This window comes from Danio rerio, chromosome 17, assembly GCF_052040795.2.
Source record: "Danio rerio strain M-AB ecotype USA chromosome 17, GRCz13ab, whole genome shotgun sequence".
Classification (NCBI taxonomy): Eukaryota; Metazoa; Chordata; class Actinopteri; order Cypriniformes; family Danionidae; genus Danio; species Danio rerio.
Window position 1 is genome coordinate 310,001 of NC_141037.1, and position 18,389 is coordinate 328,389.

Here is an 18,389-nt window from a genome sequence, read left to right on the forward strand (position 1 = left end):
TGTGGTACATTACGCGTCACTCCCGGTGTGTGGTACATTCCCTTTCTGTAAGGAATCTGTCATTGTAGATGTGTTTGGGCACTGGTAAAAGTGTTCTGCGTCTTGTTCATTGTTTTCTAAATTCACACTCGGCCTAATCCTGACATGAACGACATGTGAAAGGTGTCACAGGAGCTTGTGCTTCCCACTAGCCGCATTCGCTTGTGTATGAATGGAAGTCTAAGGGGTGAAACGTGTAAGAAAAGAGTAAGAAGAGCTTCATTTGCAGTGTGAACAGTGTGTCTGAGCACTAGTGAGTGTGTTACCCGTTGACTGTGCAGTGTGTCTCCTCCGTGCGGCAGTGTGTAGCAGTGCAGATGCAGACGTGTCCTCGTCCTCCTGCAGCGTCCACACATCTGGAGTCTGCAGAGCAGGGCTGCGATGAACACGGACGAACATCTGCAGGAACAACAGCACACACACACACACACACACACACACACACACACACACACACACACACACACACACACACACAATACTGACAATACAGTCAGAAGCAGAGCTGCAGTGGTGGAGTACATCTGGATTACGCAATCAGAGTCCAAAAAAACTAGAGTAAACGGAGTAATCAGATTAGCGTCACTCTTTCTGGATTACACTGTATTCACACACAAGTTGATGGCAGTTCTTCAGCTATGAACTTTCAATACACCTATTTTATGCACATTTTAGAATAAAATAAAAATCTTCAATGAAACATCAAGATACACTTTAAATGGAGTGAACAGGGTAATCTTATATCACAGAGGAAACTGGATTATTCTACTAGATATTTTACTTGTCAGATTATTCTGCTTGCTTTAACTCTCTTCATTCTGACCCATGATTGCTGAAAACAACACTATCTGTTGTGCCTGTCAGGAAAATGCTTCTTAATGTACGAGTTTGTAGATTTCTGGACTGGAAACAGGACAGAACCTCTAAGAGCAGCTCTGTGAGATATTCTGATAGTGGTGGTCGCGGTGGTTTTGCTGTGAGCGTCACGTTTTCCACTATTGGTTTTTGTAATGCTGCTGATTTCTAAATGAAGACAGTTAAAGTAAAATCATATGCTGGGATGTTGTTTATTCATTTGCCAACAGTAGCGGTGAGCTATGTTAGTGTGAAGATTGTGAAGTTAACAGTGCTGACCAGGAGTGTGACGAGACGCTCACTCCACAGGACGAGACACGAGATTGGGTTCACGAGAACGAGACTTGTACACTTATTTTAAGGAATCTTCAATGATGAAATTTATGAATGGTAAACAGAAAATAAAAATCACAAATTATTAAACTATTTAGGTGTTGTTTTTTAAAATAACTTGTCATCAATGTTTTTAACTATTAATTTAATGAGTTCTATGCAGTAAAGGACATGCAAACGCTGCTAAATATTCAGCTAATAGCCTACCTGGATGATAAATAGACTTTTTATATATGATTTAAATATTAGTAAAATATTTGCTGATATATGAATGGAAAATAGAAAAAAATCACAAACTGCAAAACAATTGTGATGCTTTTAAAACATAATTGTAACGAGCGGTTTTTATTTCTATTTTTATCTTTAAGTTCATGCCATTTTTGTTATTTCATTTTAAATTTTTAGCAGTTTCAATTTAATTCAGCAAGATTTCATTCCTGCCCGTCACAAACTCTGAGCTCCTGAATGCAAATATGAAGGACTGATGGGAGAGAGCTGCTCTAATGTATATATACCACCAACAGCATAAGTGTGTGTTCAGTGATGATAAAGGTGTGTCCAGAAGTTCACTGCATGTTTGTGTGTGTGTGTGTGTGTGTGTGTGTGTGTGTGTGTGTGTGTGTGAACCCGCTTAGAGATGTGTTTGTGGTCTTTTACTGACTTTAGGAGAATAGTGTCAAACAGCCGTGTGTGGCAGAAATGTGGCTAAAAGACCTACACGACGGCAATAGTTTGATTACACTCTTTACTCTGCACTTCAATAATGCGACTGAAATAGGAATACTCCACACAATTCCACTAATGTTTACGATGATTATGACTTTAAGCATATCTAAAGAGCTATTCCATCTCATGGGGATGACGCATGGTTAATGTGTGGGACTGCAGTTGTAGCCTCTGTTGGACGCATCAGCCTCTAAACTCCGGTTAAAAAAGAAAAGTGGTTACGTCGCGCCCGCCCGCCCGCTTAACTGAGTGACACGCACAACGCTCGAGGCCAGTCTGCTCTGGGTTACCAAGTGTGATTTGCAGTTCAAATCTAATCCTGCCTCCAATCTTAAGTGCTAATCTTCACCCTCACACTCCATCATAACATCACAACCCAGGTAAAAAAAAAAGTGCACTAAAATGCACTTTATTTAAGTATACCTAGTACACTTTTCAGTAATGTAATAAAAGTGCTCTATTTTCGCACACTAATTTTGTACTTAATGTACTAAAAGATAGTATTAAGTATATGTTAAGATACACTTAATACCATCTAAGTGCACTCAACTGTGCTATTTTGAGACACCCTGAAATTGATCTAAAATGTGCTTTTAACATACTATATCTGTATTTAAAATATATATTTAGTTACACCTAGAAATACACTTGAACTCTACTTTTAAACATTTAAAAATATTTATGACTAATTTAAAGTATAATAGTAATATATTAAAAGAATATACAAATTGTAAAAAAAAAAGTGTGCTAAATACTGTATTAAAAGTATTTCGGAAAATGTACTTCTACTACAATACATTACTAATATATTTGTTATATATTAACTTATTTTAAACTCAGGATTAGTATGTAAACAGTGTACTAAAACTCAACTAATGTTTAAAGCATTTAAAGCACACTTTTGCAAAACACACTAATAAAACAGTTTTGGATGTTTTTTTCTGTAGTGTACTTTATTGTAGTACACTAAAAGTTTATTTAAGTATTACTGGTATTTAGTATACTTTTGTCAAGTGTACTAAAGTCCTACTGAACAATAAACATACTTTTAATTAGTATATTTATAGTGCAAAACCATCAAACTTTTATTTAACACAAAAAAACCAATGTACTAAAAATGTATTTGCGGGTATTTAAGTGTATTTTAGTTGCATTTAATTATATTTTTTTTCATCTGGGAACTTACCAGACACCTTTTCACAGCAACGAGAAATCTCATCTGGATTTAATCTCACGAGATCTCATCATACGAGATCTTGTCACCTCCCTAGTACTGACGCATTTCAAAATATATATTGTGTTGCTTCAACCATATATCAAAATGAAGGTAATCTTTAATTAAAACAAGCTAAGTAATCTTGGGGGCAGCACGGTCGCTCAGTGGAGTTACACTGTGGCCTCACAGTAAGAAGGTTGCCTGTGTGGAGTTTGCATGTTCTCTGCATGTTGGCGTGGGTTTCCTCCGGGTGGTCCGGTTTCCCCCACAGTCTGATGCTGAATATCTGGAGCTGTCGGCGATTCAAATCATGCTGTGTGAAATGAGTTCTGACTGAAAACACATCGGCGATCACCAACAGCCAATCAGAGAGCAGCACCTGCAAGTGTGTGTGTGTGTGTGTACCTGCAGGCCAGCGGGAGGTTGAGGTTCATTTTCAGTTTATTTAGACCCAAGAAATGGAGGAAAAACTAGTGTTAATCTGGCAGGTGCACCTGTGAGTGTTTGACATGTCATCTGAGCAATATCAGAACCGGCTCTAAAAAGAAAGTTGAGGAGAGATGGCTAATTCCCTCCAAATCCAGGTGAGCAAATATGTACATTTTCTACACCATTAAAGGCTTCTTTCTCATTATGTAGGTAATAACAAAAGAAATACGACGTGTGTTTGGTTGTGAGATGTAGTTTGGAAGAAGTTGTCGGCGATTCTTCCTATAGTAAAGTCATGCAGTGTGAGAGCCCCTGATGCTGATCCATCTGCAGTGTAAACAAAGCAGCGACAAAACACTGGCCCAGATAGACAAGCAGTGTGAACACATCTGTGACACGACGACTGTGAACATCCTGCAGTCTGAACTCGGCCTCACGAAATAAAGTTTATTTATAAAGTAATGTCGTATTCAATATTCAATTAATGATTCATCAATCAGACGCTTTCTAAGCCACTATAATTACCCTGAGCTCCATATGACAGCCATCTTCGTTTTGAAGAATCCCCCCTTCCACCCCTACTCCCCTGCTGAAAAAAACTGCTTAAACCAGCTTAAGCTGGTTGGCTGGTTTTAGCTGGTTGACCAGGCTGGTTTTAGAGGGGGTTTGGCCACTTCCAGACTGGTTTCCAGCCATTTCCAGCCTGGTCTTAGGTGGTCAGGCTGGAAAATGACCAGCTAAAAATAGCTTGATCAGCCTGGTTTAAGCTGGACATAGCTGAATTTGGCTGGGCTCACAGCCTGGCCAGCTAAGACCAGGCTGGAAATGGCTGGAAATCAGTCTGGAAGTGGCCAAACCCCCTCTAAAACCAGCCTGGTTGACCAGCTAAAACCAGCCAGTAGGGTGCTCCTCCTTTCCTAGATGGGTGGCACGGTGGCCCAGTGGTTAGCACTGTTGCCTCACAGCAAGAACGTCACTGGTTCTAGCTCATACCAAGCCAGCTGACGTTTCAGTGTGGAGTTTACACGTTCTCCCCATGCTCACCTGGGTTTTCCCCCGTGCTCACCTGGGTTTTCCTCCCACCGTCCAAAAACATGCAGCTTAAAATAATTGACTAATCCGGCATATTAGACATGCTCCTAGTCAGTAGTCATCTCTTAAGAGCGATCACTAGCTACTCCAGCAGGGGAGTTCTCCACATCTACCTGAGCTCAAACTCCCCTTTCACCTTGCAAACGGGAGGGAGCCCCGGGCTCGAGGATCTTGTGAGCTCAGGGCTCTCTCCCATGACAGCACGCCAAACACACTTTATAATCAGTCATCAGCTGAGTGTGAACTCTGGAAACACCAACATGGTGTGACTGAATATCAGCTTGGATATAAACGGCGCTGGGAGTGAGTTGGGGGAGAGTGAAATAATCTCGTTTTCACTTTGCTTTTCCATCATTTCTCTTGTCCAAGTGTCAGATTATTCAGCTTGTTTTAAAGAGAAACTCTCTTCATTCTCACTCATCATCTCTGAATACGAGCCTGCATTCCCCATCACTGCACTTTAGACAGAAGCTGTTGAGGCTCTTGATGAGGATAATGAATGAAGACGTTTATATTTGCACACAGGGTTAGAGTTAACGTGCTGCTGCTACTGATGTGACTATAAAAGTGATCTGACTTGTGTCCATCAGAATCCCACTCCACTCTCCTGCTCCAGTTGAGGCGTCACATCACTCTAAAGTGATCTACATGTAATCCAGAAGTACTCTGACTACATCTCCATCAGTGTGTGATCTCAGAGATGACATCACTGTAACTGTAATCCTGCAGCGGGGGTGAAACCGCGGTGAGGAGTGTGTGACGGACCTCGATCGCAGCGCGCGCCGCTCCAGCCGGACTCACAGATACACTCGCCGGGAGATTCACACCAGCCGTGAACACAGTCAGCTGAGGGAACACACTGATCACACACTGCGCCTCGCCAGCCAGACTTGCACCTGCACACACACACACACACCTATTTAATCTTCAGAAGTATCTGTAACATATGAGTCCGATGAAGACAGATAAAGCACACACACAAATAGTGGGCACACACACTCTCAAACAACACACACACACACACACACACAAAATACACCCTCTTTCACTTTAGGAGCATCTGTAACACATGAGTTTGATGAAGACAGATTAAACACACACACACACGCACACACATACACACACACACACACGCACACACATACACACACACACACACACACACACACACACACACACACACACACACACACACACACACACACACACAATACACCTGCTTTGCCTTCAGGAACATTCGTAACACATGAGTCTGATGAGAACAGATTGAACACACACACACACACACACACACACACACAGCGTCTGCTCTGTGTTTACAGCTGATTCTGAACACACACACACACACACACACACACACACACACACACACACATACCTGCATTCTCCAGACTGCTCACAGAACCCGTGGTGTCGGTGACATCCAGCTCCACAGTCTGGACCTAGGACACACACACACAGACACACACACACATACACACACACACACACACACACACACACACACACACACACACACACACACACACACACAGTGGAGAAGAATAAACAGTGATGTGAGTGTCATTGATCATCTGTCACAAGTGACAGACAGCAGTAGACTATGATGATGATGAAGAAGATGATGATGATGATGGTGGTGGTGATGAAGAGAGCGCGCATCAGTCCCTCACCTTGAGCAGCAGCGCAGCAGAAGAGCAGCAGAAAGCAGAACCCGAGCCGGAGAAGCACACTCATCCTGCCGCGATCCTCGCACTCACATGCTCACGGTCTACCACAGCTGGACATCTCTCAACTAGTGCTCGAGCTGAACACTAACTAGTGCACTTACTAAGCAGCTGCAGACACGCGGGAAACACAGCAACTCCTCGGAGAAACTAAACCAGTCAATCAGTCCGCGCGCCGCCGCTCAGCCGAAGCCCCGCCCACAAACACCGACAGACACACCCACCAACAGCACAATCAGCGGTCATTTACAATAGCCACACACACACACACACACACACACACACACATACACACACACACACACTCACAGCGAGAAAACACATTAGCAATTAAATAGTAATAAGAGAGAGCTTCTAACATGATGGAAACTGTAATACACTATAGAAAACGCTTTATCAGACAGCACAACTGTATTCAATGATTTAGCAAATAATAAAAACAGAAGTAAACGCTTTATCAGACAGACAAGAATTTAGATTTAGGGTGCTTTCACATCTGTAGTTCGCTTCATTTGGTCCGGACCAAGGCCAATAAATGATGCATTGTAGCCTTTTCTGCCGTCTTTGGGTCGTTTTCACACCACACTGCTGGCTTTGGTCCGAACCAGTTGAAACGAACCAAAATGCAGTCATCTGACAAAATCCACATCTCTCATTGGCCAGATGTTGTTGAACATATTTCCTAAACTGCTTATTGATTGGTCAGAATTCATGTGCAGGAAAATATCAGTGTACTCCCGCAGGTAACCAAAACTGGCAGACACAACATGTGGTTTTTACTCTGGAGGGGCGACTGCGCTGCTGATTGTATCCCTGCTTTAGACAAACTATACATTTTGAGAATGAAGCGCGGCTGGAGAACAGTGTTTAATGCATCGCTCGTCACTTCAGCAGGAGGCGTGAATTAATTTAGCTGAACTGCGACATGCTCATCTTGCGGAAATATTACCAACGATCCATCAGCTAATGTTTTCCCCTCTCTCTCTCTCTCTCTGTTGGTAAAGCGCTGTCAACAAATATTTTTTCTCCATATCCCATAATGCACAGCGCATCGGCCTACAGGAGCTGGATTAGTCCAAAAGGTGCAGTACTGTTTGCAGTTGGACCTGTTTTAGTGCGGATAATATTCTCACCACAAACGAACCGCTCCAGGGTTCATTTGAAAGCGTACCGAGAGCACCTCTTCAAGCAGGTCTCAGGACGCTTATTTGGTCCGCTTTTGGTGCGCAGTCGAGTACGATTGCTGCATTCACACCTGCCGAAACCAACCGCACCAAAAGGGGAAACGAACTCTAGTGCGAATTAATCCAACTAACAGACAAAGATGATGCTAATCTAACTGATACAGGAAGATTATTCAAAACTCTGAGAGACAAACACTATCACTCTGAAGTTTAATCGTGACTTGGGAACTGCCAAAACTCTATGAGTGGATGGTGGATCACTGAACTCCAGCCAAACATCAATTAAAGGCCAGCTATAATGCAGGAATCACGTGTATGTGGGGTTTAACCCCAGTATAGTGTGTGTCAGTGGCACCTGCAGCCGTACGGTTGTATGCACTGTCCATATCTACCATGAGAGGGCGGGAATAATGCCGCTTTTTATGTTTTTATTTGTGACAAAGTTTAAATTGATTAATAAACAGTATACACTACAGCTGCCTGCTTCTCCACTATTGCGCCAAATCATTCTGCCAACACTTTTGTTTGTTGAACACGGTTGTTTCTCCACTGAGCCTGGAACGTCACGATTAATCTCACGGCAGTTCGTAACTTTTTGATTTAGTGGCTAATTCGTATGAAATCGTACGATCTAATTTGTACATTTTAGTACGATTTGCTTATCCCCCAATGACTGTTGGGTTTAGGTGTGAGGTTAGGTGAAACAAAAACCACAGAGCAGTCTCTGGCAGAGAATCACTGGCTCAGCACATTCTCACCAACACATTTTATTTATTAAAGTTATTATTTGATTGACTTAGATATAACCATGTATAATAAATATGACTCACCGTCATCTAAAATCTTCAAATAATAAAATAGCCTATTGTTTTATTCGTGGCTAGAGCTTGATTAATTTGATTGACATCCTAGGCAGTGAGACCTTTACTCCACCTGACTGGGTGTGAGTTTACTGCATGCAGAGCTGTGTGTGGTAGCACAAAAACTGGCTCTGACCCGGGAGAGAACTTCACCAACAGCTGCATGCAGTGCTGAAAGACTTTTTTTCTGCTGCACATCGAATAAAGACACGCTCAACATCATCGATGTCATCAATCCTATAGCTACATCCTATATTCACGAACTGACTCTTTGAACGACGAAGAAATAACTGCACTTCAGTCAAGCCATAGACATATGTATATATATATATTTTAAAATTGCATGAAATAATTAAAAGAACAAATTCTGGACCTTTTGTTTGTGGGGGTGGGTTGTTCGAACCACCTGAAACCCCCTGGCTTCGGGCATGTAAAGATGAATGAATGTGTTTGTTTTAATCAGACTTGATCAATGAAACACTGTGATTGACATTCTCCTGCTGTACGTGTCATTAAAGGGGGAAAGCCCCGCCCACTAGTGCCCATCTCATTAGCATGTCCAGCAGGCCTGAGTGAGAAGCAGCCGTCTGTCCATTCGCCATTAGAGTGTTTGAGCTGCTGAAGATGATGTCAGCATAGACTAAGAGGATTATAGATGTGGAGGTGATGATGAACAGCGACAGGAGCGACATAGACTGACAGAAGCATCAACACACACTCACACTGAAACACACACACACCTGCACTCACAACACACACACTGCTGTTTTACATCTGACACTATGGGGACATCTGTAGCTCCACCCTCTTCCGAAAACAGCACAATCTCATTTGCATTTAAAGTGACAGTCACCAAAACACCACAATCAGGATCAAAGACTGAAAGGGTCAGCTTCAGAGAGCTGGAGAACATCATCTGTGGGATATTCTCAGCTCTAACTTACACACACACACACACACACACACACACACACACACACACACACACACACACACACACACACACACACACACACACACACACTCTGACACAGCAGAGATGCATTTACAGCTTAGTAAAATAAAAAGGAGTATAATAGGTCTCCTTTAACTAACATAATCCTTCCTAAACTAGCTATTAAGAGTTAAACAAGCATTGAAATGAACTGAACTCCACCCTCTGAGTGGTCTGAACTCCAAACATGAGATTATCTTAAGTAAATGAGCTCATTATAAGGAGATGTTCAGGTTCTTCAGATGAGCTGCGGGTACTGTAATAGCCTCCGTTGTTCAGTTTTTGGGGATGTTTGTTGTTTTCCTCATTAAATGTTTGTCATCAGGGTGTTTCAGGATGTGTCTTCATACCCAAGGGCCCAATTAAATGTAGTTTTGGGCTCCTGAATAGCTGATTCTCACAGAAATATGCGCTGTTCTCGCAGGGGAGATGATTTTTGGCACACGTCTCCAAGCACAGGGCAGCGCGTCTCTGTGACCTACATGTGCTGCATCTCTTATCTCCAGCACAGCACGTCTGGATGTAAACACTGATAGCCTCATCTGTGCTGGAGAAACGGCGCTCTGACTCAAGACTACAGCAGGATGATGGATGGGGATAGATCTGCAACACTATTCTGTGTGCAAACGATCATGTTTTGAGCAAGCAAAGGGGATTATTGCATGCATGTTAATAATTCTGTGTGCAAAAGATTGTGTTTTGAGAGCGGAAATTGGTGTGTTGCATGTGTTAACTACTGTGCATCATGTTTTGAGGACATAAAAAAGACTTGTTGCATGTCCCTACACAATTCTGTGTGATTGAGCAAGCAAAGTAGCATGCACGTTAATAATTCTGTGTGCAAAAGATCATATTTTTAGCTCAGATAAATGGATTGCTGCATGCACATCAACACTCCTGCACACTAACAATCAGACTTTGAGTGCAGAAAATAGCTTGTTGCACATGTGTTAACTATTCTGCTCATGTTTCCACCATGCAAAATGGTGCATTAACAGTTCTGTGTGCAAAAGGTCATGTGTTGAGTGTGAAAAATGGCTTGTTGCATGTACTTTAATAACTATGCATGCAGTAGATCATGTTTTGGACGCATGAAATGGCTTGCTGCATGCAAACAAAAAATCTGAGCACAAAAGATCATGTTCTCAGCACGCAGAATCGATTGCTGCATGCACATTAACAATTCAAATCATGTTTTGAACGCACCATGTATCCTGTTGCACACTTAAACCTTTTGTGCACAGCAGAGTTAACACATGCCACAAGCCACTGTGCAATCTGGGAACATGATCTTATACACACAGAACTGTGTCGCAAATCTAAACCCATTATGAAGGAACCACTGGAGCATTGCAGAACCACAAACAAACAAACAATCAGTGCAAGTTTAGACAGCAGAGGCAATAATTCTAGCTTGATTTGAGTGTGTTTGATAACAGCACAGCAGCTGCTGGAAATATCCGCTTTTGGTTGCGCTTCTGAGAGGACAGGATCAGCCATTGATCCGCAGAGCTTTGATCTCATTTGAGATCCGTTATTTCATCCGTCCTGAGAGTCTCTCCGGCTCGACGGGACACAGCAGACAAGTGTCAGTCGCCGGCTGATGATGGATTAGAGCAGAAACAGGGAAAATGAGGAAGAAATGAGCAGCTCGCTTGGCCTGCTGAAGGTGAACACTCCTCCTGGAGTAATTATAACTCAGCAGGATGCTGGCCCTAATGATGCTTAATGCATTTTACATGCTAATTGTGTTTGTACACCCATCACAGCAGGAGATCAGCCAACCAGCTCCACTACAGTCTGCAAAGAGAAAACATGACAGTAAATGACACGAACGCAGCCGACATCAAATAAAAAGAGCTCTGTTTAACCGTGATGGAGTCTGCTGTAAATGTTTGATTCGTGTTGTAGATTTATAGACTCGAGTTTAATAACCCGCAGCTGTAGGACGCACCATTAGTTATAGCTCTGCTTTCATTTCTGCAGCTCCTGAAAGACTTGTTCAAAGATCAAACAGAAGCCACAGTTGAATTATCTATGTAGTCCCCACATGCTGCTCAATCTTACAGTCTCTTTGGTTCACTGTAAATAAGACACTATCATTTATTACTATCTGTTCAACACCACACTGAAAATGCTGGGTTGTTGTAACCTAATGTTGTCAATATTTAACCCATCGTTGGGTTATGACATTTATAATGTGTAGTCACCAATCCCCTTACAGTAACCAAGCATTTCTTCTAGAGTTATTGACAGCCCAAATATCGAAATCTTATTAAATCAAGAAACATTCCTAAAACAAGTACAATAATCTGCCAATCAGGAGAAGTCAAATAATCTTACTTCATAGCGAACACAAGATTATTCTGCTTACATCATTGACAGATTATTTCACATACTTTAATACAAAAATACAATATTAATTAACTACTGTGAATCCAAAAATACTGGAGTATAGTTCAGAGTTTAACTGCAGTAAACTGTGGAGTACTGTAGTATAATATAGCCCATGGCTGTAGGAAAGCTTCTGTATTGGGCCATTTGTTCATATTACTATAGTGGTTGCTTTACTATAGCAACTGTAAAATCACCACAACAGATCGATTACTGTAGTTGTTGTGTTACCATAGCAACTGTAGAATCACAACAGATCAGTTACTGTATTTGTTGTGTTACCATAGCAACTGTAGAAACACCACAACAGATCAATTACTGTAGTTTTTGTTACCATAGCAACTGTAGAATCACAACAGATCAGTTACTGTATTTGTTGTGTTACCATAGCAACTGTAGAATCACCATGACAGATTGATTACTGTAGTTGTTGTGTTACCACAGCAACTGTAGAATCACCACAACAGATCAGTTACTGTAGTTGTTGTGTTACCATAGCAACTGTAGAATCACCATGACAGATCGATTACTGTAGTTGTTGTGTTACCATAGCAACTGTAGAATCACCACGACAGATTGATTACTGTAGTTGTTGTGTTACCATAGCAACTGTAGAATCACCATGACAGATTGATTACTGTAGTTGTTGTGTTACCATAGCGACTGTAGAATCACCACGACAGATCGATTACTGTAGTTGTTGTGTTACCATAGCGACTGCAGAATCACCACGACAGATCGATTACTGTAGTTGTTGTGTTACCATAGCAACTGTAGAATTACCACGACAGATCGATTACTGTAGTTGTTGTGTTACCATAGCAACTGTAGAATCACCACGGCAGATCGATTACTGTAGTTGTTGTGTTACCATAGCAACTGTAGAATCACCACGACAGATCGATTACTGTAGTTGTTGTGTTACCATAGCAACTGTAGAATCACCACGACAGATCGATTACTGTAGTTGTTGTGTTACCATAGCAACTGTAGAATCACCACGACAGATCGATTACTGTAGTTGTTGTGTTACCATAGCAACTGTAGAATCACCACGACAGATCGATTACTGTAGTTGTTGTGTTACCATAGAGACTGTAGAATCACCACGACAGATCGATTACTCTAGTTGTTGTGTTACCATAGCAACTGTAGAATCACCACGACAGATCGATTACTGTAGTTGTTGTGTTACCATAGAGACTGTAGAATCACCACGACAGATCGATTACTGTAGTTGTTGTGTTACCATAGAGACTGTAGAATCACCACAACAGATCGATTACTGTAGTTGTTGTGTTACCATAGCAACTGTAGAATCACCACGACAGATCGATTACTGTAGTTGTTGTGTTACCATAGCAACTGTAGAATCACCATGACAGATCGATTACTGTAGTTGTTGTGTTACCATAGCGACTGTAGAATCACCATGACAGATTGATTACTGTAGTTGTTGTGTTACCATAGCAACTGTAGAATCACCACGACAGATCGATTACTGTAGTTGTTGTGTTACCATAGAGACTGTAGAATCACTACGACAGATCGATTACTGTAGTTGTTGTGTTACCATAGCAACTGTAGAGTTGTGTTACCATAGCAACTGTAGAATCACCACGACAGATCGATTACTGTAGTTGTTGTGTTAACATAGCAACTGTAGAATCACCATGACAGATCGATTACTGTAGTTGTTGTGTTACCATAGCAACTGTAGAATCACCATGACAGATCGATTACTGTAGTTGTTGTGTTACCATAGCAACTGTAGAATCACCATGACAGATTGATTACTGTAGTTGTTGTGTTACCATAGCAACTGTAGAATCACCATGACAGATTGATTACTGTAGTTGTTGTGTTACCATAGCACATACCTGCTAATATTTGTATCTAAAAATCAGGGAGACCCGGGGGTGGGTGGGAGAGTGTGCACAAACTAAAGAGTGGGGGGTGTGGGGGGTGGTGGGTGATGGGTTGGGGGAGTGCGGCGCAAAATGAAGACTGAGGAGCGGGGGGTGTGGGACTCCTGCAGTTTTCCGGGAGACAGAAAAAAATGGGAGATGGGTCTAAAATATGGGTGACTCCCGAGAAAAAAGGCAGTGTTGGCAGGTATGCCATAGCAATTGTAGAATCTCCACAACAGATTGATTACATAGTTGTTGTGTTAGTGTAGCAACTGTAGAATCACTACACTAAATGAATTGAAGTAGATTAGTATAGTCTGGTTCACGAACACTACAGTATTTTCTATAGTGTTTTTCACATGGTTTCACATGTTGGGTCAAATATGGACTGATCAATCTTTTAATAACATTTTAATGACAATTTTAACCCAACATTGCGAAATTTTACCCAATGCTGGGCATTTTAGAGTGTGTGAAAAGTCCTTAATGAAGGAACATCTTCAGAAATGATAAGGTCTACAGTGTGTGTCAGCATGCGCTCTCTCAGACTGAAGCTGAATGTGTGTCCAGGATGGATCAGATCTGCTCAGTGTACCCGTCGGCTGAACACAGGAGAACCACACAGGATCTGCTGCTCTTCTGGAGTCTCTCCGGTCCTGTCGTGTGTGTTCAGTGTGAAGTTACAGCCGTCTTACATCATTGAGGGAAACAGCAGGAGCTCCAGCAGCGCTACTGGAGGACAGATGAAAGAGCAGGGAAAACATTCAGTACAGCGAGGTTTAATGAAGAGCAGGAGTCCTGTCTGTGAAGCCTGCTCACACTGTCTCCTGTGTGTGTGTGTGTGTGTGTGTGTGTGTGTAGTGTGTAGAGTGTGAAATTGTCTGTATAATGTGTGTGTGTGAATAGTGTGATATTGTGTGTGTGTGTGTGCATATGTGAAAATACTTATTTGTGTGTGTGTGTGTGTGTGTGTGTGAGAGAGAGAGTGTTTAGTGTAAATAGTGCGAGCATGTGTGTATAATGTGTGTGTGTGTGTGTGTGTGTGTGTGTGCGCGCATGAGTGTGTACCTGTATTTGCTTATTTGTGTGTTTTTGTGTATGTGTGTGTGTCCTGCTGTGGATCTCTGTCATGTGTCAATCTCCTGCTTCTGAAGACTGAACTCTGCTGCTCTTCAACTGATCTCTTTCAAGTGTGTGTGTGTGTGTGTGTGTGTGTCATTCAGAGCCGCAGGAGAATCATTGATTACTGGAATATAAAGGCATCGATTTCATTCCCTAGAGGAGCTTCCTGTGGAGTCACTTCACCATGTTTGTGTGCACATACATGTGTGTTTGTGTGTTTGTGTTTGTGTGTGTGTGTGTGTGTGTGTGCATGTCTGTGTATTTATATACCTGTTTTTGTGTATGTGTATATCTGTGGGTGTATGTCTTCTGTTTGTGTATACCTGTGTGTGTGCGTGTGTGTGTGTGTGTGTGTGTGTATCTGTGTGCATGTGTGTATGTATGTGTGAAGGTTTATTTATCTGTGCATGTCGGAATGTGTGCATGTCTGTGTATGTATATACCTGAGTGTGTGTGTGTGTGTGTGTGTGTGTGTGTGTGTGTGTGTGCGTGTTTGTGTGTGTATGTGTATATCTATATGTGTGTGTGTGTGTGTGTGTGTATATAAATAAATATATATATATATATATTTGGGTGTGCATGTTTGTCTGTGTCTGTGTGTGTGTGTATCTGTGTATTTTTTTGGGGTGTGCATGTACATATCTGTGTGTGTGTGTTTACCTGTGTGTGTGTGTGTGTGTGTGCGTGCTGCAGCTGCCGTGGTGACACAGTAAATCAGCTAAGTGTGCAGTGGTTCCTCCTGTGTGTTTCTGAAGGCTTGTAATAAAGCATCAGGATTCAGCAGCAGAATGAGGACAGAGCGACGCTGTGCTCCATTCACTGCCTTCATCCTTCTCCTGTTACCATAGCAACCATGAACAAAGCAGGATGAAGATGAAGATGATGATGATGATGATGATATCTGTGTCTCAGTGTGCTCTGATATGATGAGGAGAGCTGCAAAAGTCACGTCTGAAGAGTGTTTCATGATTATGTTCATCATATCATCATCACAGACAGAGCAGATCAGTCATCAGACCACAGCTGAGCATCACACATATCTACATATAAGAGAACGCTCAGGGTTGCTGAACTTACATGGATCGTTTTGATTATACAAATTGAGGGGCGGCACGGTGGCTCAGCGGTTATCACTGTAGCCTCACAGCAAGAAGGTCGCTGGTTGGAGTCTCGGCTGGGTCAGTTGGTGTTTCTGTGTGGAGTTTGCATGTTCTCCCAGTGTTGGCGTGGGTTTCCTCCGGGTGCTCCGGTTTCCCCCACAGCCCAAACACATGCGCTATAGGAGAACTGATCAACTACATTTGCCCTAGTCTGTGTGCGTGTGTGTGTGTGTGTGTGTGAGAGAGAGGAATAATCAGTGTATATGGTTGTTTCCCAGTACGAGGTTGCAGCTGGAAGGGCATCCGCTGTGTAAAATATTGGTTGAAATAGCTGGTGGTTCATTCCGCTGTGGCGGCCCCTTATAAATAAGGAACTAAGCTGAAGGAAATGAATGGATGACAGCTTCTAGATAGAGCACATGTGGTGTTGTTGAGCCAGTATCAGCCTCTTCCTAATGCCATACTTCAACATGCACATTAACACCGGCTGATGGACACTCCTGCTTTTCTCCAATTTCCTCAAATCAAACAGTGAATAACAGTGGAACCTAATGAGTTTTATCTAAATAGAATAGTTTTTCATTGCAATCATATATTAAACTCATCAGCGTGTGTCTACTGTATGAGCTGTCATCCTTCCTCCATATCTCCCTGTGCTTCTGCTGTTCATGTTGATAGTATTGTTGCCTCCAGTATTGATTATTCAAGCTCTCCTGTCTTCTGTCTAACTCACAGTCCTTTCAGGAGCTTCACACTGTTATGTCACTGCAGCTCCTTCATCTCCACATCACCGCTGGTCAAGTTCCTCGTTGACTTTAAGATCCGTCTTTTTACTGTTCAGGCTATTCTCCAGCGTGCTCTTCTTATCCGTCTGATCTTCTCCATATTCATGTGCTCTTAGATCTGCCGGTTCTCTGCATCTCTTCATGTTCGTTCTCAGTGTTACATCCACACATTAGACATATTCATTCGATGTGTGTTTAAATGTAGAACTCACCGTTTAAGACTGCACACTATTCCCAATCATGCACATTATTCAATCAAGAAGCATTTTCTAGACAAGCAAAAACATACAGGGCTCTATTTAAGCATTAAGGCTGTGTCTGAATCCACGTTTGCTATTTAAAGGACAGAAGTATCCGCTGTGCGCCGGGCGCATGCTCTAACAGGGCTGTGCTGACTCTCTTCATGAGTTCTGGCTGTGTTTTGAGCAGAACCTGCATTAAACCAATCCGAGTCTCGTCTCTCATTCTTATGAGAACACAGTTAAACAGAGCATCTGCAGCGCGAAGATAAAGAACCAGCCTCCTCTATTCAGCCTCTTTACTTTCTCTTTCTCTCTTTCGTGGATGAGGAAACGTTGCGGCAAACACGTCTTGCGCCTTATTGCGCCGGGTGTATGATCGGGCCCAGAGTCTTGTTTTCAGAAATAATAAGTGAGGTTTTAATAAAGCAATGCTCTCAAGACGTTAATATTTGATTAGATTTAGGTCACCAGCGTCTAAGGACAATGTTATTTTGACGGTCAATAACGGTGAGAAATGACGTTTATTTTTGGTTGTTTTGAAATTGTGTTGTAAAGTGACCAAAATCTAACGTCAAGACAACATCTTAAACCAGCATCATATTGACGCCACATACTGACATTTATTCCTAAGGCATGGCGTCCAAAATCCAACATCTAATAGTGGTAACGTGCACACAACGCCAAGCTGTAACATCATTAGACGTTGATATTTGGTTGATTTTAGGTTGCATTGGAAAGTAACAAAAATGCAGCGTCTGTCCAATGTTGCACATTATCCTCAGCCTGACGTTGGGTTCTGACGTCAACCCGATTTCATTTCCTGAAGTTTATTTATAAACTAATTTCAAGAGGATCACATGCTCATGATTGACCACAGCTGGTCAGCTATAACATGATTGACCAATCAGATGAATCCAAACACTATAAATGACCAGATGTTCCCACCAAGGATCTCCTCTTGCACCGCTACTCGCCCTCCACTTTCCTAGATTAATCCAGGATAGGGTGGCATGGTGGCTCAGTGGTGTCACACTGTGGCCTCACAGCAAGAAGGTTGCTAGTTTTTTTCTCACCTGGCCCAGTTGGCATTTCTGTGTGGAGTTTGCATGTTCTCCCTGTGCTTTGTGTTGGTTTCCTCCAGGTTCCTCCCTCGGTTTCCTCCAAAGACATGCAGAGTAAGTGAAGTGATTACACCAAATTGGCACAGTAGATGAGCATTTAGTTCTAGGCTTTCAATGCACAAACATATATCGCTCAGTTAGCGTTCTATCACACCGGGGCAACTTCTAATAATGTATAATCGGCCCAAATAATTAACTCAGGAGAGCTCTCGAGACTCCCCTCACACCCTATAAAACAAGAGGGAAGCCCAGGCTCAGGG

At 42.3% G+C, this 18,389-nt stretch overlaps 1 protein-coding gene and 1 long non-coding RNA gene across 3 annotated transcripts in view; one reads left to right on the plus strand and one right to left on the minus strand.

Moving 5' to 3' along the window:
- dlk1 (delta like non-canonical Notch ligand 1) overlaps nucleotides 1-6,569 on the minus strand; it is an 11,110-nt gene extending 4,541 nt beyond the window's left edge. For both annotated transcript variants that reach the window (XR_015512940.1, XM_087290089.1), the window contains exons 1-4: nucleotides 6,364-6,569; nucleotides 6,069-6,132; nucleotides 5,456-5,586; nucleotides 306-438 (exon numbers count right to left, since the gene is read on the minus strand). Coding sequence is in view for 1 of the 2 variants with exons in the window: in XM_087290089.1 (XP_087146215.1) it covers nucleotides 306-438; nucleotides 5,456-5,586; nucleotides 6,069-6,132; nucleotides 6,364-6,427 (392 nt within the window). In the remaining variant the exon portion in view is untranslated. The remainder of the gene's footprint in view (nucleotides 1-305; nucleotides 439-5,455; nucleotides 5,587-6,068; nucleotides 6,133-6,363) is intronic.
- A 4,165-nt stretch (nucleotides 6,570-10,734) lies between these two features.
- On the plus strand, nucleotides 10,735-14,923 carry LOC148679556 (uncharacterized). The gene is made up of 3 exons (XR_015945081.1): nucleotides 10,735-12,090; nucleotides 12,294-13,432; nucleotides 14,029-14,923. It is a non-coding gene; the product is annotated as an uncharacterized LOC148679556 (long non-coding RNA).
- The last annotated feature ends 3,466 nt before the right edge of the window (nucleotides 14,924-18,389 follow it).